The sequence below is a fragment of the Chlamydotis macqueenii genome, chromosome 2, assembly GCF_036417535.1.
Source record: "Chlamydotis macqueenii isolate bChlMac1 chromosome 2, bChlMac1.mat, whole genome shotgun sequence".
Classification (NCBI taxonomy): Eukaryota; Metazoa; Chordata; class Aves; order Otidiformes; family Otididae; genus Chlamydotis; species Chlamydotis macqueenii.
The window spans coordinates 141,298,995-141,316,456 of record NC_141557.1 but is presented as its reverse complement, the minus strand read 5'-3'; the positions used below and the strand labels follow the sequence as shown (position 1 = coordinate 141,316,456).

Genomic DNA, 17,462 nt, shown 5'->3' with positions numbered 1-17,462 from the left:
CTTCCTGGAAACATAAAAATAAGTAATTTCTTATGTATCACTCATATAACAACAGTGCTATCATAAACAAGATAGGCCTTGTTATATATTTTTTCTCCTCTGATACAACACTAACCTAATCTACCTTTTCACTGATCTAAACTATTAGAAATCCTAGAAAAAGGCTGTAGGTAGAAGAGTAATAGGAATTAAAAAAAAAAAAAAAAAAACCTAACAGAAAAAAAAACCCCAAGCAAACAAAAACAATGAGGGGATAGAGAAAATAAATTCCATCCTCAAAATCCTAACAGAGGTGTATATGATTATCAAACTGATCAAGAGTTTGATAACTCAGTGCTACTCTTCAAACACCTCTTAATGACCCATAACAGTTTGGATTGTTTAGACTTATTTGGAGACAAGTATTCCCTCACACTATCAGACTAAACAGTTACATATACTCCACAAACATACTACCAAGCTTTAAATAATCCTATTCTAACATGTAAATATCTTTACAACCGTAAATGTAAATGCTGTTGCTGTTACCACTAGAGAGATAGTAAATACTTCTCAATGCAAGTTTTTTACTAGAATGTGAATATCTCCTTGCAGTTTTTGAGGTTGCTGTTTTCTGTGTTGCTGTTCTGCGTGACACAGAAAACAAGAATTCCTAACCGTTAAGCCAGTGAATTGCCTCCATTATACTTCTTTGCAAGCATGACTCTTGAATGCTTAATGCTACAGTTCAATCTTCACAGTTTGTTTCAGTATAAATTCAACTGGGAAAACTAGGTTATTGTAAACAGAAGGACGGGCTTGACAGAAACAGTTCATTCTTTATTCAAGAGAGTCTGATTAGCACTTGACAAACTACTTGTCAAAATCCCCATTATGCCACTTCATTTGAGAGAGCTGGAAATAATTTATTAAACTTTACAGCTTTCAAGTAAGGTTTTTTCCTACCATAACCATAGTAACACTTTAATCCATATGTGTTATAGTCTTTTTGTGCCACTACACTATCGTAAGGTATAAGCATCATTAGCACTTGAAAACAGCACCATCTTCTAAAACAGAGAGCTGAACTATGGAAGGCCACAGTTAAAACTAAACAACTTGAGTTAGTGCTGCTCACGCTACAAAATAACATTGCTGCTAAAGCCAGCGGTGCCCAACAGCTACGTATTTAGCAGGGACGTGCCATGGCCTTCAGGCATCCTGCAACCCTAAGTGCTGCCAAGCTGGCCCAGCCAACAGGCACACATACGCACTGGGGTGCAACCGTGACTTAACATGAAGATGTGGAGCCGCCGGCCACGCTACCGGTGTCGGCAAGACGCCACACGAACCTGTGAGAGAGGCAAACCCACTCCTTCACGTCCCTCTCAGAGCCCACAGAGGAAGAAGAGCACGGGCTGCCTTCTTCACGGACTACCTTCCTCACAGTCCACCAGCCCCTCAGCCCCAGGCCACCCGGGCCTGCCCCAAATCCGCACCGCGGCCTACCTCCACGGCGCCGCGGGGCTCTTACGCAGGATGGAAGTTCACGAGGCTAGGCCGGGCCTCTCCCTACTCACCACCCGCCACACTGCGAAAAAGCCCGAAGGGAGGAGCCCAAAAACCCCAGGCAAACCCCAACTCGCCTACAATGGCAGCTCTACGCGACTCCCCGTCTCCTCGGCGCCAGATGATGACGCCGGTGGAGGCGTGGCCTGTGCCGCCGAGGCTCGGCCCGCGGCCCGCCCCGAGGCGGGTCCGTTAGTGCGTAACGGCCGTGCGCAGCGTGTGGGGGGTGGAAGGCTGGGGGCTGTGTCCCGCCAGCTAAGGAGCGCTCGCCCTGCAGCTGCAGCTTCCTCCTCGCTGAATGATTAGGTTGAGAAAGTAATACATAGCTACCGGTGTTAACCGCTTTGGGGAAAAGGCACAGACTATTTGGTGGCATTTTACCTAAGATCCGTGAATAAAAAACACATCTTGGTGTTTTAATCTTGCGGGCGCCACCGTAGGTGCCCATATCACACCAGACCTACAAACGGCGGCACTAGAGGTTCTAAGTGTGAGGTCGAATCACCACCGAAGTTAAAATGTCGGCGATTCCCGCCGGTACCGAACGGAAACGGCACGGGCGAGACTGGAAAGGAGACCGGTCGCACTCCCAGTCGCTGGCTCAGCCTCACTGGCGACGCGAATTTGGAATCTTCGATAGGATCTTCGCTTTATTCCTGGAAAAGTGTTTAACAAATACTGTGTTTTGTGACTGTGCCGAATTAAATGACTTATAAGGCTTCTCTAGTTTAGGGAAAGGTCTTTCTGTCTCTGAAGACTGAATAAAAATTGTTTCCTAAGCACCCAAATGCATTGGTGTGCATTGAGGTACTATCAGCTGGAATTTCTTGATACTGTTCTCACAGTAGCAAATCGCCTTCATAGATGACTTACAGCTTATCTAAAATAAACTTGATGAATAATAAGTATTTGCGGTTTTCCTTATTTTGTATTTAAATTAAACGTAGTGAAAAGACAGTGGTGATTTTAGACAGCTTCTCCCTGATGCTGTCTATGAAGTTAGCAAAACATAACTTTTGGTGTGCCGGAATAAAGCACATGCAAGAAAAACGGTGTGCGAAAGGCAGAACTACGTTTGTCTCTGATCTGGCTCCCCCGTGCCATTGCCGCCCGCCTCTTCTCCTCCCCGCAGTCTCCCTAGGTGCGGGTGTGTGCCCCGCGTCTGAAACAGCGGGGGAAAAAAAAAAAAAAGGAAAAAAAAAAAGCCTGGTAAATGCACACTGAGGAATGACCATCTCATACCATCTCATAAACAAAACAAATTAAAACCAACTGTGATAATTTCTCCAGACTCGTTTCGTGTTTTAAAGTGCGTTTGCCAAACCGGTAATTTTAAAAGGACTTGCTAATAATACCGCCATGAAAAAGTCAGTTAAAGCTAATTCCGTGAAAATACGGTCTCCACTGTTAAGAAAGATATTATGTAATTGCTTTATTATTGGCATCCTTTAACCATTCCCTTAGAAAAAGAGGATGTTTTACCAAATCTTAAAGCTCCGGATGCTTCAGCCGTCTCTGATAAAGCCCGCCTCTTCCGAGAGGAGCGGCTTTGACAGTAAAACCCCGTTCTGATGGGCTGATAAACACCAGCTCTAAAGATGCTCCTCGGATTTAGAGTAGCAGAAAGGGTTGGGACTGTGTGGGTAGACCTCCACTGTCCCGCAAAGTGAAACAGTTCCTGGGGAACTGGTAGGAAAGCTTGAGGAAGGGCTTGCGGGGCGAGGCGGGTAGGTGCGGGGGTACTTTTTAGTTGGGAAGGGAACGCGTTTGTGATTGTGCTGCAGACTGTCTTAGCTCATTTTGTTGTTTAGAAGCAATGATCTCGGGGTTTGTTTGGGGTTTTGTTTGTTTGGGTGGGACTTTTTGGTTTGTGGGGTTTTTTTGTTTGTTTTTTTTTTGTGACAGTTTTTATTAAATTACACTTTTTGGTATGATGCTTCCGTGTGTTGCATTAAATGCCACAACTACAACTTGTTACATTTCTTGGATATTTTTGACCCAAGTCACATAAGTCCACCTGGGTTTGAGTGACAGAGACAAAACTGTCAGCTGCTGTGTCCCACTTTAAGGGGCTACCAAGCTGCCAATTTCAGAGAAAAGGTAATTTATTTTATAAATAAATACAACTATTTAAAAATTAATTTATTCTGAGTCATGTAAAATAAATGCTACTACAGAAAGCACTTTTGGAAAATTTGTGTTACCTTTCTGAAAGTTTCTAATGATTTCTCCTTCCAAAAAAAAGAAAGAGGATATATCATAGAATCACACAATCATAAAATAGTTTGGGTTGGAAGGGACCTTCAAAGGTCGTCTAGTCCAAACCCCCTGCAAGGAGCAGGGACATCTCCAACCAGATCAGGTTGCTCAGAGCCTCATCTAACCTGACCTTTAATGTTTCCAGGGATGCCTTTCTCTTTTTATCCATAACAGTTACCTTGTGGACACATAAAACACTAGTCTTTATCTAAAAATGTCACAGTTTCCCCCAGCTCTGGATAGGTCTCCTCAGGTGCCTCTCAGCCTGCCAGGCCCTGTGGCCCCTGCCCACCTGCGGGTTGGCTGTGCAAGGCTAGGGGAGAGGAGGCTGCAAACTCCCCAAACCTCACTTACAGAAATTATGCTACTTAATTTTGACATTTCTTTGGAAAGCTTCTACTTTGCTTCTCTGGATGGAGGTGTTGCATTTAGAGTCACACACGAATATTTTACACCCGTTGTTCAGGCCTGACATTGTTCTGGTGGAGGGAGGAAAGTGTCAGTCTAAACAGAGAAAGAACCAGAAAAATTAGAGATAATCTGAGCTAAATGTTGTATTAGTGAGGTCAAGGAGAGTAATACCTAGCAGAAGGAGATAACAACACTGTATTTATTTGGCCTTTCCTCAGTCCTGTGTGGAAGGGGACTGCTCCCCCCCGGGGCGGCTGCTGCAAGGCCTGCCGCTTCCTCGCCTGCTCGGGGCCAGCAGCGAGGCAAGCCCCACGTTAGCCGTACCGAGCCCAGGAGAAACAGGCACCCAAGTCACCCAAGTGTTTGTGGGTTTTTTTTTTTTTTAAATGTGGCAAAAACTCGGCGACATGACGGAGGACCTCCCCTCTGACTGATGATGGCACTTGAGAAACGCCTTGTGGTTGTTTTGTTCCTGGGCCGCTGGGTACAAATGTACTAATTAACTCGAACTAATTAGCACCCTTGTAACTCAAGCTTAAAGGTTGTGGTGCAGATAAGGTTCATCATCTGTGAGAGCCTTTGGCTGGCTGTGAACGGCTGGCACCTCTGAAGCTGCCCCTCAAGCCTGGCGCCCGCCGGCAGCGAGTTCAGGGCTCCCGGAGAGGCGGGAACGCCTCACCCTCGCTGGGCACCTGAGAAGCAGAGCGGGGGAAGGAACCACGCAGGGGCGCTTTTAACGGTGGGCTGGGTGCGGCGGAGGGAGGCCGCCGAGCCGGAGTACCAAGCGTGAGAAGAAAGGCGAGCCCCGTTAGTATCTTCCCGTGTTCCGGAGAAGCCGGCTCTCCCGCTCGTCGGAGCCGTTCTCCTCACGCTCCCGTCCTGCCGACGCCTGGCCCTCGCCTTGGGGCGGCGCCGCTCTCCCGAGGGCCGCAGCGCGGAGGGGGTGGGGGAGGCAGTGCAGGCAGCGGTTGGTAAGGGCGGGTAGTTCAAATCCAAGCGAGGGAAAGCAGCGGTAGCCGCACGCGAGAAGCCGGTGTAGGTGGAGAGAAGCGAAGCGGCTCCTCACTAAGGGCAACGGGCCCCGGAGCTGAGCGGCGGAGGCGGCAGGGTTCTCGTTTTCTCCAGCCAGCCGGGGAGGGGGGTTCCACGCCTGTCACCCTTTCTCAGGGCGCCCCGCCGGCCGCCCCAGCTGCGCTCGGTGGAAGGGGCCTCCAGGCGCTGTGTCCTGTGGCCGCCGGTTGGCCAGATGAGGGGGTGAAGCTGTTGCTTTGCTTGTGTCTGGCATCCCAGATGACTGAGAGACCCCCGGGTGCTGGTTCCTAGGTAGCCGTCAATTATCTTCGTCGCTGAGTAATCAGACATTGCAGTGAAGGCATATATAGACCAACTGGAAACTGTGTCTCAGCTGGGTAATGTTTCTCTTGCATCTCTCTTCTCTCTGCACGCTTTCTCAATTTAGGTTATCAGTAGGGGTAAACAATACTTTAAATACAGCACCTTTGCTTTGGAAGATCTCGAGTTACTTCACAAATTAGGGTAAGTGACCCACATCTTACAGATAGGATTTAGCTATGCCATCTTCAGTATTAATACATTTGAAGGTATTAATTAATTCTCTGGTTTCAAATCTGGGTGCTCGAAGAGCAGAGTTTTCCGATAAGGTCAGTTTTACTACAGATATGATACCTGTTTAAACAACAGAGAAAATATTCTTGTATCACCAAAACTTTGCCTTTATCTGTTATGTTAACAATGGTGAACAGTGACAAACAAGAACAGAAAACATCTTGTTTGAGGCATAAATGTTCAGTGTGTGTTACTGGGGAATAGGCATGACTCCATTCTAGAACTCTAGTCTAAGTTATAGGCACCATTTACATTGCCTTCTCGTAACCAACAGTTTTACCTCTTTAGGACGCTTTGTAAAATCACACTTGTGAGAAATTATTCCTTGTCTAAATGTCTGAATCTTGTTTTTAATTTAGTTTGGGTCTTTGAATATGAAATATTTTGTTCATTAAACTGCCAGAAAGTTTATAGTTGACTTTTAGATCAATTTGAGAACTACAAAACTAATGATGGATATGAGAATTGTATAGAGCACAAGAATCTACACTTAGCAGATGTGGATTTTATTCCTTCCTCTGTAACTGACTTGCTGTGTGACCAGTCTTATCTTCCCTGCACATCTGTTCTATGATGTCTGAAACAAGGTTAACAATACTTTCAGAAATTACTTCAAGATCTCCAAATGAAAAGTGCTTGGTGTTATGTATCAAATCTAATAGATGAAACTTTTCTCCTCATTAAAAAAAGGAAGTGCTTATAAAACACTAGACAAGTCATAAGAGGTTTTATTAGGCATCTCTTATGAATATAAGTGGCATCTCGTTCTATTATGAGAGATGTTCAGCACCTCTGAAAGGCTTTCCCTTCTTTACCTGAGATGTATACTGGGAACTGTAATGCACATTGTTCACTCATTTTTTTTTTTTTTTTATTGCAGTGGCTTCCTAACAATTTTTTCGAAGTTGTTCTCGCAAAACCAATATAGTAAGCTCACAGACTCCTCCTGCTGGATGTTGGCGTATTTACAGCATCTTTTTGGCTTTTACTTGGGTTATCGACATTCCTTTAACTTTGCTCTTCTAATCTCCCCTACAGCTGCAAAAACTTGTTTTTCTGTGATTTTATGTTGCTTGAAACACAAGTTTCCTTAAATTATTTTATACTGTAATACTTTAAGTTTCCTCCACTTTTAGTTGTTCATAAGATTAGATAATTTATCCCATGGAGTGTCTGAGAATGAAACTGCAAACATGAGTTTTCTTTTTGTTGTTTTTTCAGTATGCTGTCTGAACATTAAGTTTCTAAACCTGCAAGCCTATGCACCTTTGCTAAATGTGTGGTTAGTTTGACTGTGTTTAAGGAAAATATTAATACTTTTAAAGGTAAGTGTGAGAATGTGATTTTTTTTTTTTAATTATTTTTGTGAGATTGAGATTTTGAACAGCTATCTCTAAAGACAGTTAAAGTTTAATTCTCTGCCTATCAGCGTTTTTGTAGAAATATCTCCTGGCAACGTTTATTAGCAGCAGTTCACCAAAATTCAGCATAGAAAGTTAAACCTCTATTCTTTTTGTAGATTACACAAAGATAATGCCTTATTGTTACTACAGGTCCCTTACAGGTCTTCCTTCTTTTACAAAAAGAAAAGCTATGCTGATGTGATCCTTTGCTCATAGCATGAATAATCAACTGAAAAGCAGCAATGTACTACACAGAAACTCTTAATATTTTTTTCTATATTTTAAAAGTGATTTTCTAGTTCATGAAATGGCATTTTCAGCCTCTTGCCTAAAATGTTGAAAAGTGATGCAGATGAAACACTAGATGCTACTTGGAGTTGGTCCTGCGCTGTCAAGGAAGTTATCCCTAATTCATGTAATAACTAGCTTAAAGCTATGACCTCATGTGTCCTATTTGCACTGTCATTTATTTCACCAGGTAAAAAGAGAATGAGGAAAAAGCAGTGAGGGAAAACAAATGTGAAAGTAACGTACCTGTAGAGGTAAATGGGAGAAGGAAAGGAAGAGGAAGCAGGCCAGACTTCAGAGTTTGTCGTCTTCTTGGAATTATTTTCACATACTTTTTTTTTCCTTGAAGGATTTTTATGAATTATGTGTATGTTTTTTTTTGTTGTTGTTTTAAATCTGTTTACTTTCATACTGATACTAGCATGATTCTGTAGGCCTTTATGCCAAGTGCTCACAGTCTGCTCTAATATCCTTTTCCTTTTGAATGTTTTGAACTTCTCACAGTAGAAAACAAAACAAAGCACTTTCTATATTGCAATGATTTTATAAAGTGCCTTCAGCGTGAGTCAAAAAATGCTAATTAAATGACGCAAGATCATCAAATAATAGTTCCCCCTCTCACCTCTCAGCAATTTGGGTTCCCACTACTTGTATTTGGTGGCTTAGGGCTTGACTAAGTCAGGACTGTTGGGATATTAGCAGTATCTTCATATTTCATGTTTAAGACACGTTTGAAGATTCCTGTTTTTTTTTCTGTTCTGAAAATTCAATGACTATTTCCAGGCTTGTGTTACAGAAGACTAGTTCTAGAGGCCAGTAACACACCCCAGTAAAAGGTGCTGATTCAAACTTTGAAAGTCTTGCAACATTGATTTGAACTGCTATGGTTTCTGTGAGCACAGCCCTCGTACTGGCATTATTCATAACATCTTTTATACAGTTACTGTCTTGTGTGTAGAAAGCAGTAACCTATTGCCACTCTGGTTAGCGTGGATAAATGCTGCCATGTACGAATGGGAAAAACATAAGTCTGTATTCTTACATCTCTTATTTAAAGATGCATCAGGCACTTGTAACTTTTATAGGAAAATTTACAGTAGCTCTTAAAAGCTTTGATACTTACAAAATTTTAAAGAAACTTTCTTCCTATGTACATGGTGAGAGGATGTATAGTCTGTCCATCAGTTTCTTTAAAGTATTAAACTTCAGAACACTCGATTTACCTACAGAGCTGAGCAAAAGCAGAGAACTTCTTTACAAAATAACATTTAAATGGTAAGGCAGATAAGAATGCACTGTTCACTGTGTAACTAGAAGTCAAATTTTATTCCCTCGAGGGAGTAAGGGTCTAAATAATAAGGAGACAAGTGTAGACTTGTGACTTCATGATTAATTCTCTAATTTTTCTTGAGGAGGAAATGCCTTTTGCCTAAACTCATCTATTACCAGAGCTTCTGGCTCTTGAGGAGTGAACTGTTAGTGGCTGGATGAAGCAATTACGCAGTGCTAATAAAAATTTTGGTCCTATTGAAATGAGAGGGAGTTTTGTCACGGATTTCATCACAAATGAGACTCTAGTTGCTGCGTCACTTATTTGAAATGTTTTTCCTTGGCTGAGGAAGTCTTACACAAGGCTTTCTCACTAGTCTGAGGGTGTTTTGGTGACTATTTTTATTGTTTGTTTCAGAAATAACATTGGTGTTGTCACTTACAAAGTCAAAGTGCCAAGCAGAAGATGTCAGACGGTCCTTCAGTAATGTTCGATATTCTTAAAAGAAACAGATTAACATCTCCCAGCAGCAATTTTAAATACTCCAATTTTAAGGACACATGTTGCACTTCAGTATTTCTGGACAGCAGGTGCAATGAGTCAGTAAAAGATCCTGATGCAGAACATAAAGAAGCACTGAGTGTAACAAGTTTATTGTTGCTACAAGAGCATTCTGAGCACATCCATACAGATGCCCTCTTTCCTGTGTCAGCATCTATTGAAAATGAAAAGAATTCTGTCTCCTTTTCAGAAAGAAGAGAAGCAAATAGAAGTGCAGATTTTTTTGAAACTCCTAAAGTCGGTAGAAGAGGCTCCTCACTACGCAGGAGGCTGCTTTTGTCTAAGACTGTTCCAGCTGGCACAACTGTAGGATGCTGTGGAGGACAAGCTAGTTCTTCAGGAAGCAGCAGGAAAAAAATATTCTCTTGTGTTTTGAGCTCTGAAGAAAAACTCTCACAAACTGCTTCAAGTTCTCCAAGAGATAAAAGTTACAAACCTCTGACAGCTAGCACTTCAAAAAGTGAGGACTCTAATCCTGATTGCCCAAATCGGAGACTTTCCTTTTCACAACAAAGGACTTCTACACTAGATGAGTCCAAATGTAAGGACCCCTTATTGCTAGAACCAGACTGTTTATCTCCAATTCAGTGTAAGGATGTTGTTAGTAACGCTAATGAATTCAATGAAAGTGTCCTTATGAGTGTTAATGATAGGTTGCTTAGGACTCCTACTTACAGGGCGTTACCTGAGGCCAGTGAGGGTAAGTTCCTGACTTCTATCAACAGTCTTGTAGAGAACTTTAACTTTGAACTACATGATACAAACTCTCCCCCTGTTGCCCCCCTGGCAAGTTACCCAGATCTTTCAACACCTGAGGACAGTGGATATAATTCACTTCATTTGGACAAATCGGGAGAATCGTTGTCTGACCATGAGGGATCATTCCAAGAGTTCTTCCAAAAACGTAAAGAAGGTTCAAGAATTCTGGATAGTAAAAGAAAGACGAGAAAACTTGAACGAGTTAGAAGGTTATCCACTCTTCGGGAACAGGGCTCACAGTCAGAGACAGAAGATCATCATGACAGTCCTTCTACTTCAGCATGTATGTTAACAGAAGAAAGAAGCTTTGTCAGTGAAGACCGTGCATTAGTTTTAGAAGAACAGACTACTGGAGATCTAGTTGTAAGTCATGGAGATCTCTCAAGAACTCCAGCCCTGAAAATAGTTCATGAAATTTGCTTGCAAAGACGAAGATCAGACCAAAATCAAATATCAGAGAATATTGATGGAACAGAAATATTTACATTAGAACGTGTTCTTGCTGGACTCATTGGCAAGAAAATGGGCCTTGAAAAATTAGATATTTTAACAGAATTAAAAGAAAGAAATTTAAAACATGTTCTTGCTATAGTTTTAGATGCTTTGACAGTGGAAAGTCTTTGCAGGTAAGTACTGTTTTTTAATTTTTTTTTTTTTCTTCCCACGAAAAAGGTGAAAATATGTGTTTCTGCAGATAAATTAGAATAACTTCTGGAATAGCAGGTATTGCTGATAGAATTTGTTTGCTTCTGGGGAATGAAAAAGTTTTGTCATCATTAACCAGGTGGTTCTTTCTGTGTAGTTCTAAAAATATATCGCATGGGGGAATTAAAAAACAAACAAAAAGCCAAATTAGGCTTTTTGGGGAATTAGTGAACTCAAAACTAAATCACAGTACTTGTAAATTTTAAAATATATTAAACATTTCTTTAAGCCTGGAAAGTAATTTATTCTTATAACAAGTTCCCCAATAATGCAAAGTACTCAAAATACATTTTCTAGATTTTTTTCTTGTATATTTACTTTCTCAGATATTTCTAAGCACAAAGATGCTAAAATAATTTTGCTTTATGAGCAATGTTCTAGATTAGTTTTTGATCAGTAGAATCAAAATTTGATCACTTTTTTGAAAGAAAGAGTGCCATGTGTGTTAGTTACAAAAAGAATGGCAGAGGTGGAAGAATAAGGGCATGGATGTTTTCAGAACATTTAACACACAAAAATGTGACTTTAGAAAGAAACTTGATAGTGGCTTATGTGGAAGGAAGAAACTTATTTAATTTTGTAAGTCAAAGATATACTGTGGTTTTTATATTGCAGTTGTTCTCTAGACTCTTCTATTATTCTATATGGTGGTGCATAAGAGTACATGAAATCTGTGTTTCGTAACGATATGGTGAACTCTTGTATATAGCAGTAGTCTGTAAAATGACCAATAGTATATGAAATCATGCAAAAATCGTCAAAAGGTAGTCTTACTATCATGACTTCTGTACTACTTGGCAAAAATGTGAAACTGGAAAATTTTTTTCATTTGTTTATTCCAGCATTTGGAAAGTAAGCAAAAACTGGCGTGAAATCATTGTACAAGATAAAAGCGCAGATAAGAGGAGAAAGTTGTACATAAAACACCTAAAAGAAGAAGCTGGGGTAAGGTTTGTCTCAAAGGTAGGATTTTTTTTTTTTTTCACATGTGAAAGAAAGCAGGTCAGAGAAAACAGAAAACATCTTGCAAATCTATAAAAAAAAGTAGCTGATGGAGACAGTTCCACCATAAGTACATGCAGGATTCTAACACGAGAATGTAATTGCTGTTGTTCCTTTTTAGCTGTTCACAGTTTAAGTACTAGTCTTTCAACCATGTAATACTCTTTTTTTTTTTTTTTTTTTTTTTTTTTTTTTTCCCTCTCTGTTTTTATTTCTTTCCTTCCTTCTTGAGAATCCTGTAGGATCTCTTCCTCAACTGATTCTGGCTTTGGATCTTAAACCCTATTCATACCTTTGTGCCACGCTCTTCCTCATTTTCCATCTCACTCTAGTCTGCAGTGCAGTAGGACCCATTTCCTGATTATCTTCAGGACTGCTTGTGGCTAAGCAGTGTGTACTTTTGAACATCAGAATGATGTATAGAAGTTTTAAAAATGGTATTTAGAACTAAATTAATTCAATATTAATCTCAGTGTAATTTTTTAGATCCTCCATGTGTGTATACACACACTTTAGTGTAACTTTGCTTTAATTATGACAAAACTTACGTTTGCTATTTCTCTGCTTGCTATTGAGATGTGTCATTCAGAAACACAAGGACATGAGTGCTAAAGACAGTTGACTTTTTACCCTGATTGTGGGACTTTGTTTTTAATGGTTCCGGGGTCTCGTTCCCTTACTAAATACGAACATTTAATGAGAAATACATTAACTATACATAATTTCCTTTTCTAATGTGTTGTTGCAGAGGGAAAACAAAAACAAAGCAAAAACCAGCTGCAAATCCCAAATGAAATGCAACCCTGATTTGCTTCCTTTTGTAACTTTTTTTTTCTTTATAATTATGAACTTCAACAGGAATATTTATTGAAAGCTGAAGATGCTGCCACAAGACTTAACGTTCTCAATAGATCTGCACTAAGACTCGTTCAAGCTCAAGCCAGAACTCCTGTAGTGCAAACAGCACCTTCATACACTGAACTTACACCCAGGAGATGCAGTTCTGTTCCCCATTCAACTAGGAGACAGGAAGAATACATAAAAGTAGGTAGCTAAGAAACTCTTGACTTAAAAAAAAATTAGAGAATTTTAGTTTAAAAGAACTAAGTAGTTCCTCTCTCCCTACTCTTGCTGCAGGTTGCTAAAACTCTGTTCACTGATGAAGCTCTAAAACCCTGTCCAAGATGTCAATATCCTGCTAAATATCAATTGATAAAGAAACGGGGACTATGTAGCAGAGAGATATGTGCATTTGAGTTCTGTATTTTATGTCTGCATGCTTTCCATGGGTCAAAAGAATGTAATAGTTTATCTGCAAAACAGAAGAACAAAAGAGATGCTCCTCCAGGAAGTGCCCAAAGCAAAAGAAATTTAAAAAGACTGTAAATTTGTAAGGCATGTATGTCCTTACATTTAGTGCCTTTTCCCCTTCTCCTAAATTCCTGGTCTTGTTCATATTCTTCTGAAATATATGCATTTTGAAAGTCTCATCCAATGTGTTTTTACTGACTTATCAAGATAACTTCTTATGTATATATTGTAATACATTTAGTATATTTTTTGTTTTTGAAAAAAGTGAACATTTTAAAACATTTTGTCTTGTTTTACCTGTTGTGTAGTAGCTAGGCACTTACTAACATCTTAACTTTTTAATAAAGTATCTTAAATGTAGTCTTCAATGTCTAGCTTACAGCACCTCATAGATGTTTAAAAATGTGATTCTTGTCTTAATGACAAATTAAAGAAAATTATTTTAAAAAAAATCTTTGAGATTCATTTATTGTTCACTTTAAATTATAGTAAATGTCTTAAAAATATCTTAGATACTAGGTACATATTAAAAAAATACTTCTTCCTATATAAATGATGATACCTCAAAAGCAATATATTAGTTGTCTGAGTTTTATATCAGAATAATTAATCTGTTGTTCTCTTAGTTTCTGTAATGCAAGTCAATAGAACAGTAGTTTAAATCCAGCTGATGCTGTGTGGGTATTCTATTGTACTGTTTTTTACAGAGTTTTTGTCTTTACTAGTAAACTTTTGGTGATATAGTATATACTAGCATATCTAAATACGCTGTTGCATTACCCTTGTTGTGAATTTACCTTTATACTTAGTCTGACTTTACTTCAGCTCCCAGATACTGAATCATCTTCCTACTTCTTGAATTAAAGGATTATCTACTGCTAGAAATCATCCTTTCTCTATCTGTAGGTGTAATTAAGGGAATTAACTGATTTTACTCTTCAACTGAATATGCTGATCCTTTACAGAAAAAGAACTTGAACTGCCCCTTGGACCCCAAATGATTTTTGTGGGTTTTTTTTTTTTTTTAAACTCCTAGCAATTGTAAACAGCTTGAATTACAGGTGACAGAAGAGGACACAGTACTTGCTCTATGAAGACAGAATATAGATTTACGTCTCCAATTGATATTGTCCTCTTGTCCTTTCAAGGGGTTCATTTGTCACAAGCATCTTGTAGAATGCTTGTAGTCAGCTGGTGTTTCTTCCCCACTCTCCCTCTCAGCTTGTCGTATATCTTATATTTGTGCTGTAATTTTATTGTGTGTATTTGTAGCTAAGCCTTACCATTTAGGTATTTAAAAAGTAGTCTGATTAAAAAAAAAACAGCTTTCAACTAAGCAATAAGCTGTGTATTTGCCTCTATTGATATTTATTCACATATCTCTTCATTTTTATAGTCTGAAAATTACAAATGACAACTTGAGATTGTTTCTTCCTCCTCTCCCCCCCCCAAATCTGTGGATGCTTAAGACAAATGGACCAGGATAATTAACTTCAGGATGTTCTAGAGGCATCACTTCCTATTTCTCATCTCTAACTATTGTGATTTGTAGTTTGGTTAGTACTTGTAGTATACTTGATTTCTGGGATAGTAGCTCCATGTAGTATTTGAAAGGAGGAGGAAAAACACAGTAAAATGCTATAGAATTTTTAGTCCTAACTCTATTAACCAAAACATGATATCATTAAAGAAGGGATCAACTCAATATATATGCCTAAAAATCATGTTTATGACATGAATAGAATTATCAACGCTTTAATTCCGTCCTTATTTGTATTTGTTAAGCCTTTGTCCTATTCTTGTCTAGGGTTAGACTGGTGGTAGGACTTGAACTGGAAGACTGAAAGAGAAGTTTTTATAGAATCTTTTCTGAGGGAACAACTGAGGGGAAGAATTTTGGGGAAAGCTAGGGAATATAGAGGCATGTGTGTATATAGTTTTGGCTTAGGAAGAATGACAATTCATTATAGAGGAAGAGACTGCAAGTGGGAAAGTTGTTAAATTATTTGATTTCTTTTAATATTTGCTTTTTCCTAATTGTTTGGAACTTCAAGTGTTCAAGAACTACTTACAAGTTAATTTAGTTCAGAGAATTATTGGATTGGTTCTTTTATTCTTAGGTATACAGCACCTAACTATACATTTTTAGAAATGTTTAGTAGTTTCTATTAAAGGTTAAACTGACATAATGAAGAACTTTCTAGGCAGGAAGTTATATAACACAAGAATCTGCATATCGTTTAATTTTATTATAACTTAATTTGGGTTAGTTTTGTTTCTTGTCATTGAACTATCAAATAAAATAGCAGATGGTAGCAGTTGCAATGCAGAATAAGTACAGAATGTCATAGCATGTGAGACTGCTATTGGTATCAGTGCATTTTGCCTTTGCTAAATACCAATGTACTATATATTTCTGATATAAAAAAGAATTAAGCTTTAAGTGTATCCTTGAAATTGATGGAGAGTTATGACAGCTAGTGAGAGGATTTAGCTTGCTTTCTAATATGCAGTATTGCAGTCCAGTCCAGAGATACATGAGGTGCAAGTTTTGTTTTGAAAACTTTAGGAATAGTTCAGAAATTACTTCTGAAACAGGTGCACCTTTGGATGGGAAGGCATATGGGAACTTAGTTTAAGAATCAGTTGTTAACCTTTCCCTTTGAGGGGGAAAAAAAAATCTGGTAAGAGATGTGTGACCTTATCCAAAGAGTTTGCTTTTGCTAAAATGTGAATAATTCAGAGAAAATAGAGGTGGTAAATTGGTTTTGGTATAGGTATGACTTGTTTTTAAAGGTAGTATCTTTGACATCTGTAGTGTCCATCCAGCAAAGAGTAGCTTGAGGGGAAAAACAAATACTTGTATCCTGTTTCTCAATTTTGAACATTTTTTTCCCCCTGTTCTAGCATGTTTAAAATGTTTTGTTTTTTGTTTTTTGTTTTTTGTTTTTTTTTTTTACTTCTAAATCTGTCTCATAAAAATCTCTTCGTGAATCAAATGTCTCTTGTTCAGTTAGGTCTTTCATGAATGTAACTATGCCCTGGTGTTCAGGTGAAATGAATTCTCTGCTGTTGTCCACTGCTATACCAGAGGTGGGGGGAAGTGAGAAAGCCAGACTTCTTGTCTATCGGTAATGCTTCTCTCTGTTTTGTGGGTTTTTTTGTGTGTTGGGTTTTTTTTAATAAAATTAGCTTTATGCCTTGACATAAGGGAGAAATAAAATAGTTATATACTTAATGTGTGGATAAAGGATAACATATCTAATAGAAAACAAGGTATGTTATAGTTATCTAATAGCCTCTAATAGTTTGGGTGAAAGGAATCAAAATTCTTTCATGGTATTTGATTGCTTTATTGGCAGAAATTAAGCCTTTGGGGTAGGAGAGTGGAAGTAACTTTTCTAGAGTCTTTTAGTATGCTTTTTTTTTTCTGTATACTGTATCCCTTAATTACTCTCCATCAGATACCTGAGCTGTATGAGTTTTGGACTTGAATGAAACAACAAAGGAGAACATAGGATCCTACTTTGTAAACTCACTCCCCCAAAAAACCAACAACACTTCCCTCCAAAAATAAAACAAACAAACATAAACAAAGAAACAAAAAAAAAACCCAAGCAAAAAACTGATCCATGAATGTTGGGGAGTTTCGGGAATCATGTCCAGCATCTTTTTTTTTTTTTTTTTTTGAGCAGCAACCATAAACCTCAAGTGGTCTGTGAGAAGGAAATTGAAATTACTTAAGTCTCTAATTATTCTTACCTTGGTGACAAGTATGGAAGCTTAGGCAAAAAAAATGTTATAAATCTTTTAAATTGTTTATAGGATAGAGAATGTTACTATGTTCTATCAATAACTAGCTAAAAATGATTTTAAAATGTTGTCCATTAAAATAAGGAGCTCATCAACATCTGTTAGATTATTTTCCTATTCCATATATTGGTTATTCATTAGTACCCCTTAGGCAATTTAGGCCTCTTAGGTTAATTTTTGCGCAAGAAGTAATTAATTTTCTTTCTGCTTTCAGAATCTTGTGAAGAAATACAGAAGTGTCAGATTGGAAAGGGACTCCTGGAGTCTAGTGCCAAGCTCTTATGTCAACTCATCAAGTTTTCTCACAACTGGCTAGAATACTGTCTCATTACCTTTATGTTGGAGACCTATTCCAGATTGCTCTACTATTCACTTAACCAGCTGCCTTTTTTTTTTCTTTTCAATATTGCTATGAAAATAGCTATTCTATACATCTGTTCCTCCCCTGAGACTTTTTCCTCAATGTTGTGATTGTGTAGTATAAATACCCCCTCACTCTTTATTTC

General features: G+C 38.8%; 1 protein-coding gene across 1 annotated transcript; it reads left to right on the top strand.

Moving 5' to 3' along the window:
* Positions 1-9,270: 9,270 nt before the first annotated feature.
* Positions 9,271-13,218, top strand: FBXO43 (F-box protein 43). Its single transcript, XM_010121523.2, has 4 exons — positions 9,271-10,751; positions 11,673-11,775; positions 12,691-12,876; positions 12,970-13,218. The coding sequence occupies exons 1-4, from the start codon at positions 9,271-9,273 to the stop codon at positions 13,216-13,218; spliced, it is 2,019 nt and encodes a 672-aa protein (XP_010119825.2).
* Positions 13,219-17,462: the final 4,244 nt, after the last annotated feature.

What these genes read in the sequence shown, in the direction of transcription:
- FBXO43 (XM_010121523.2), top strand. Translation starts at nt 9,271, where the DNA reads ATGTCAGACGGTCCTTCAGTAATGTTCGATATTCTTAAAAGAAACAGA. An exon ending in ACAGTGGAAAGTCTTTGCAG is followed by an intron (nt 10,752 to 11,672) that starts GTAAGTACTGTT and finishes TGTTTATTCCAG; the next exon opens with CATTTGGAAAGTAAGCAAAA. An exon ending in GACAGGAAGAATACATAAAA is followed by an intron (nt 12,877 to 12,969) that starts GTAGGTAGCTAA and finishes CTCTTGCTGCAG; the next exon opens with GTTGCTAAAACTCTGTTCAC.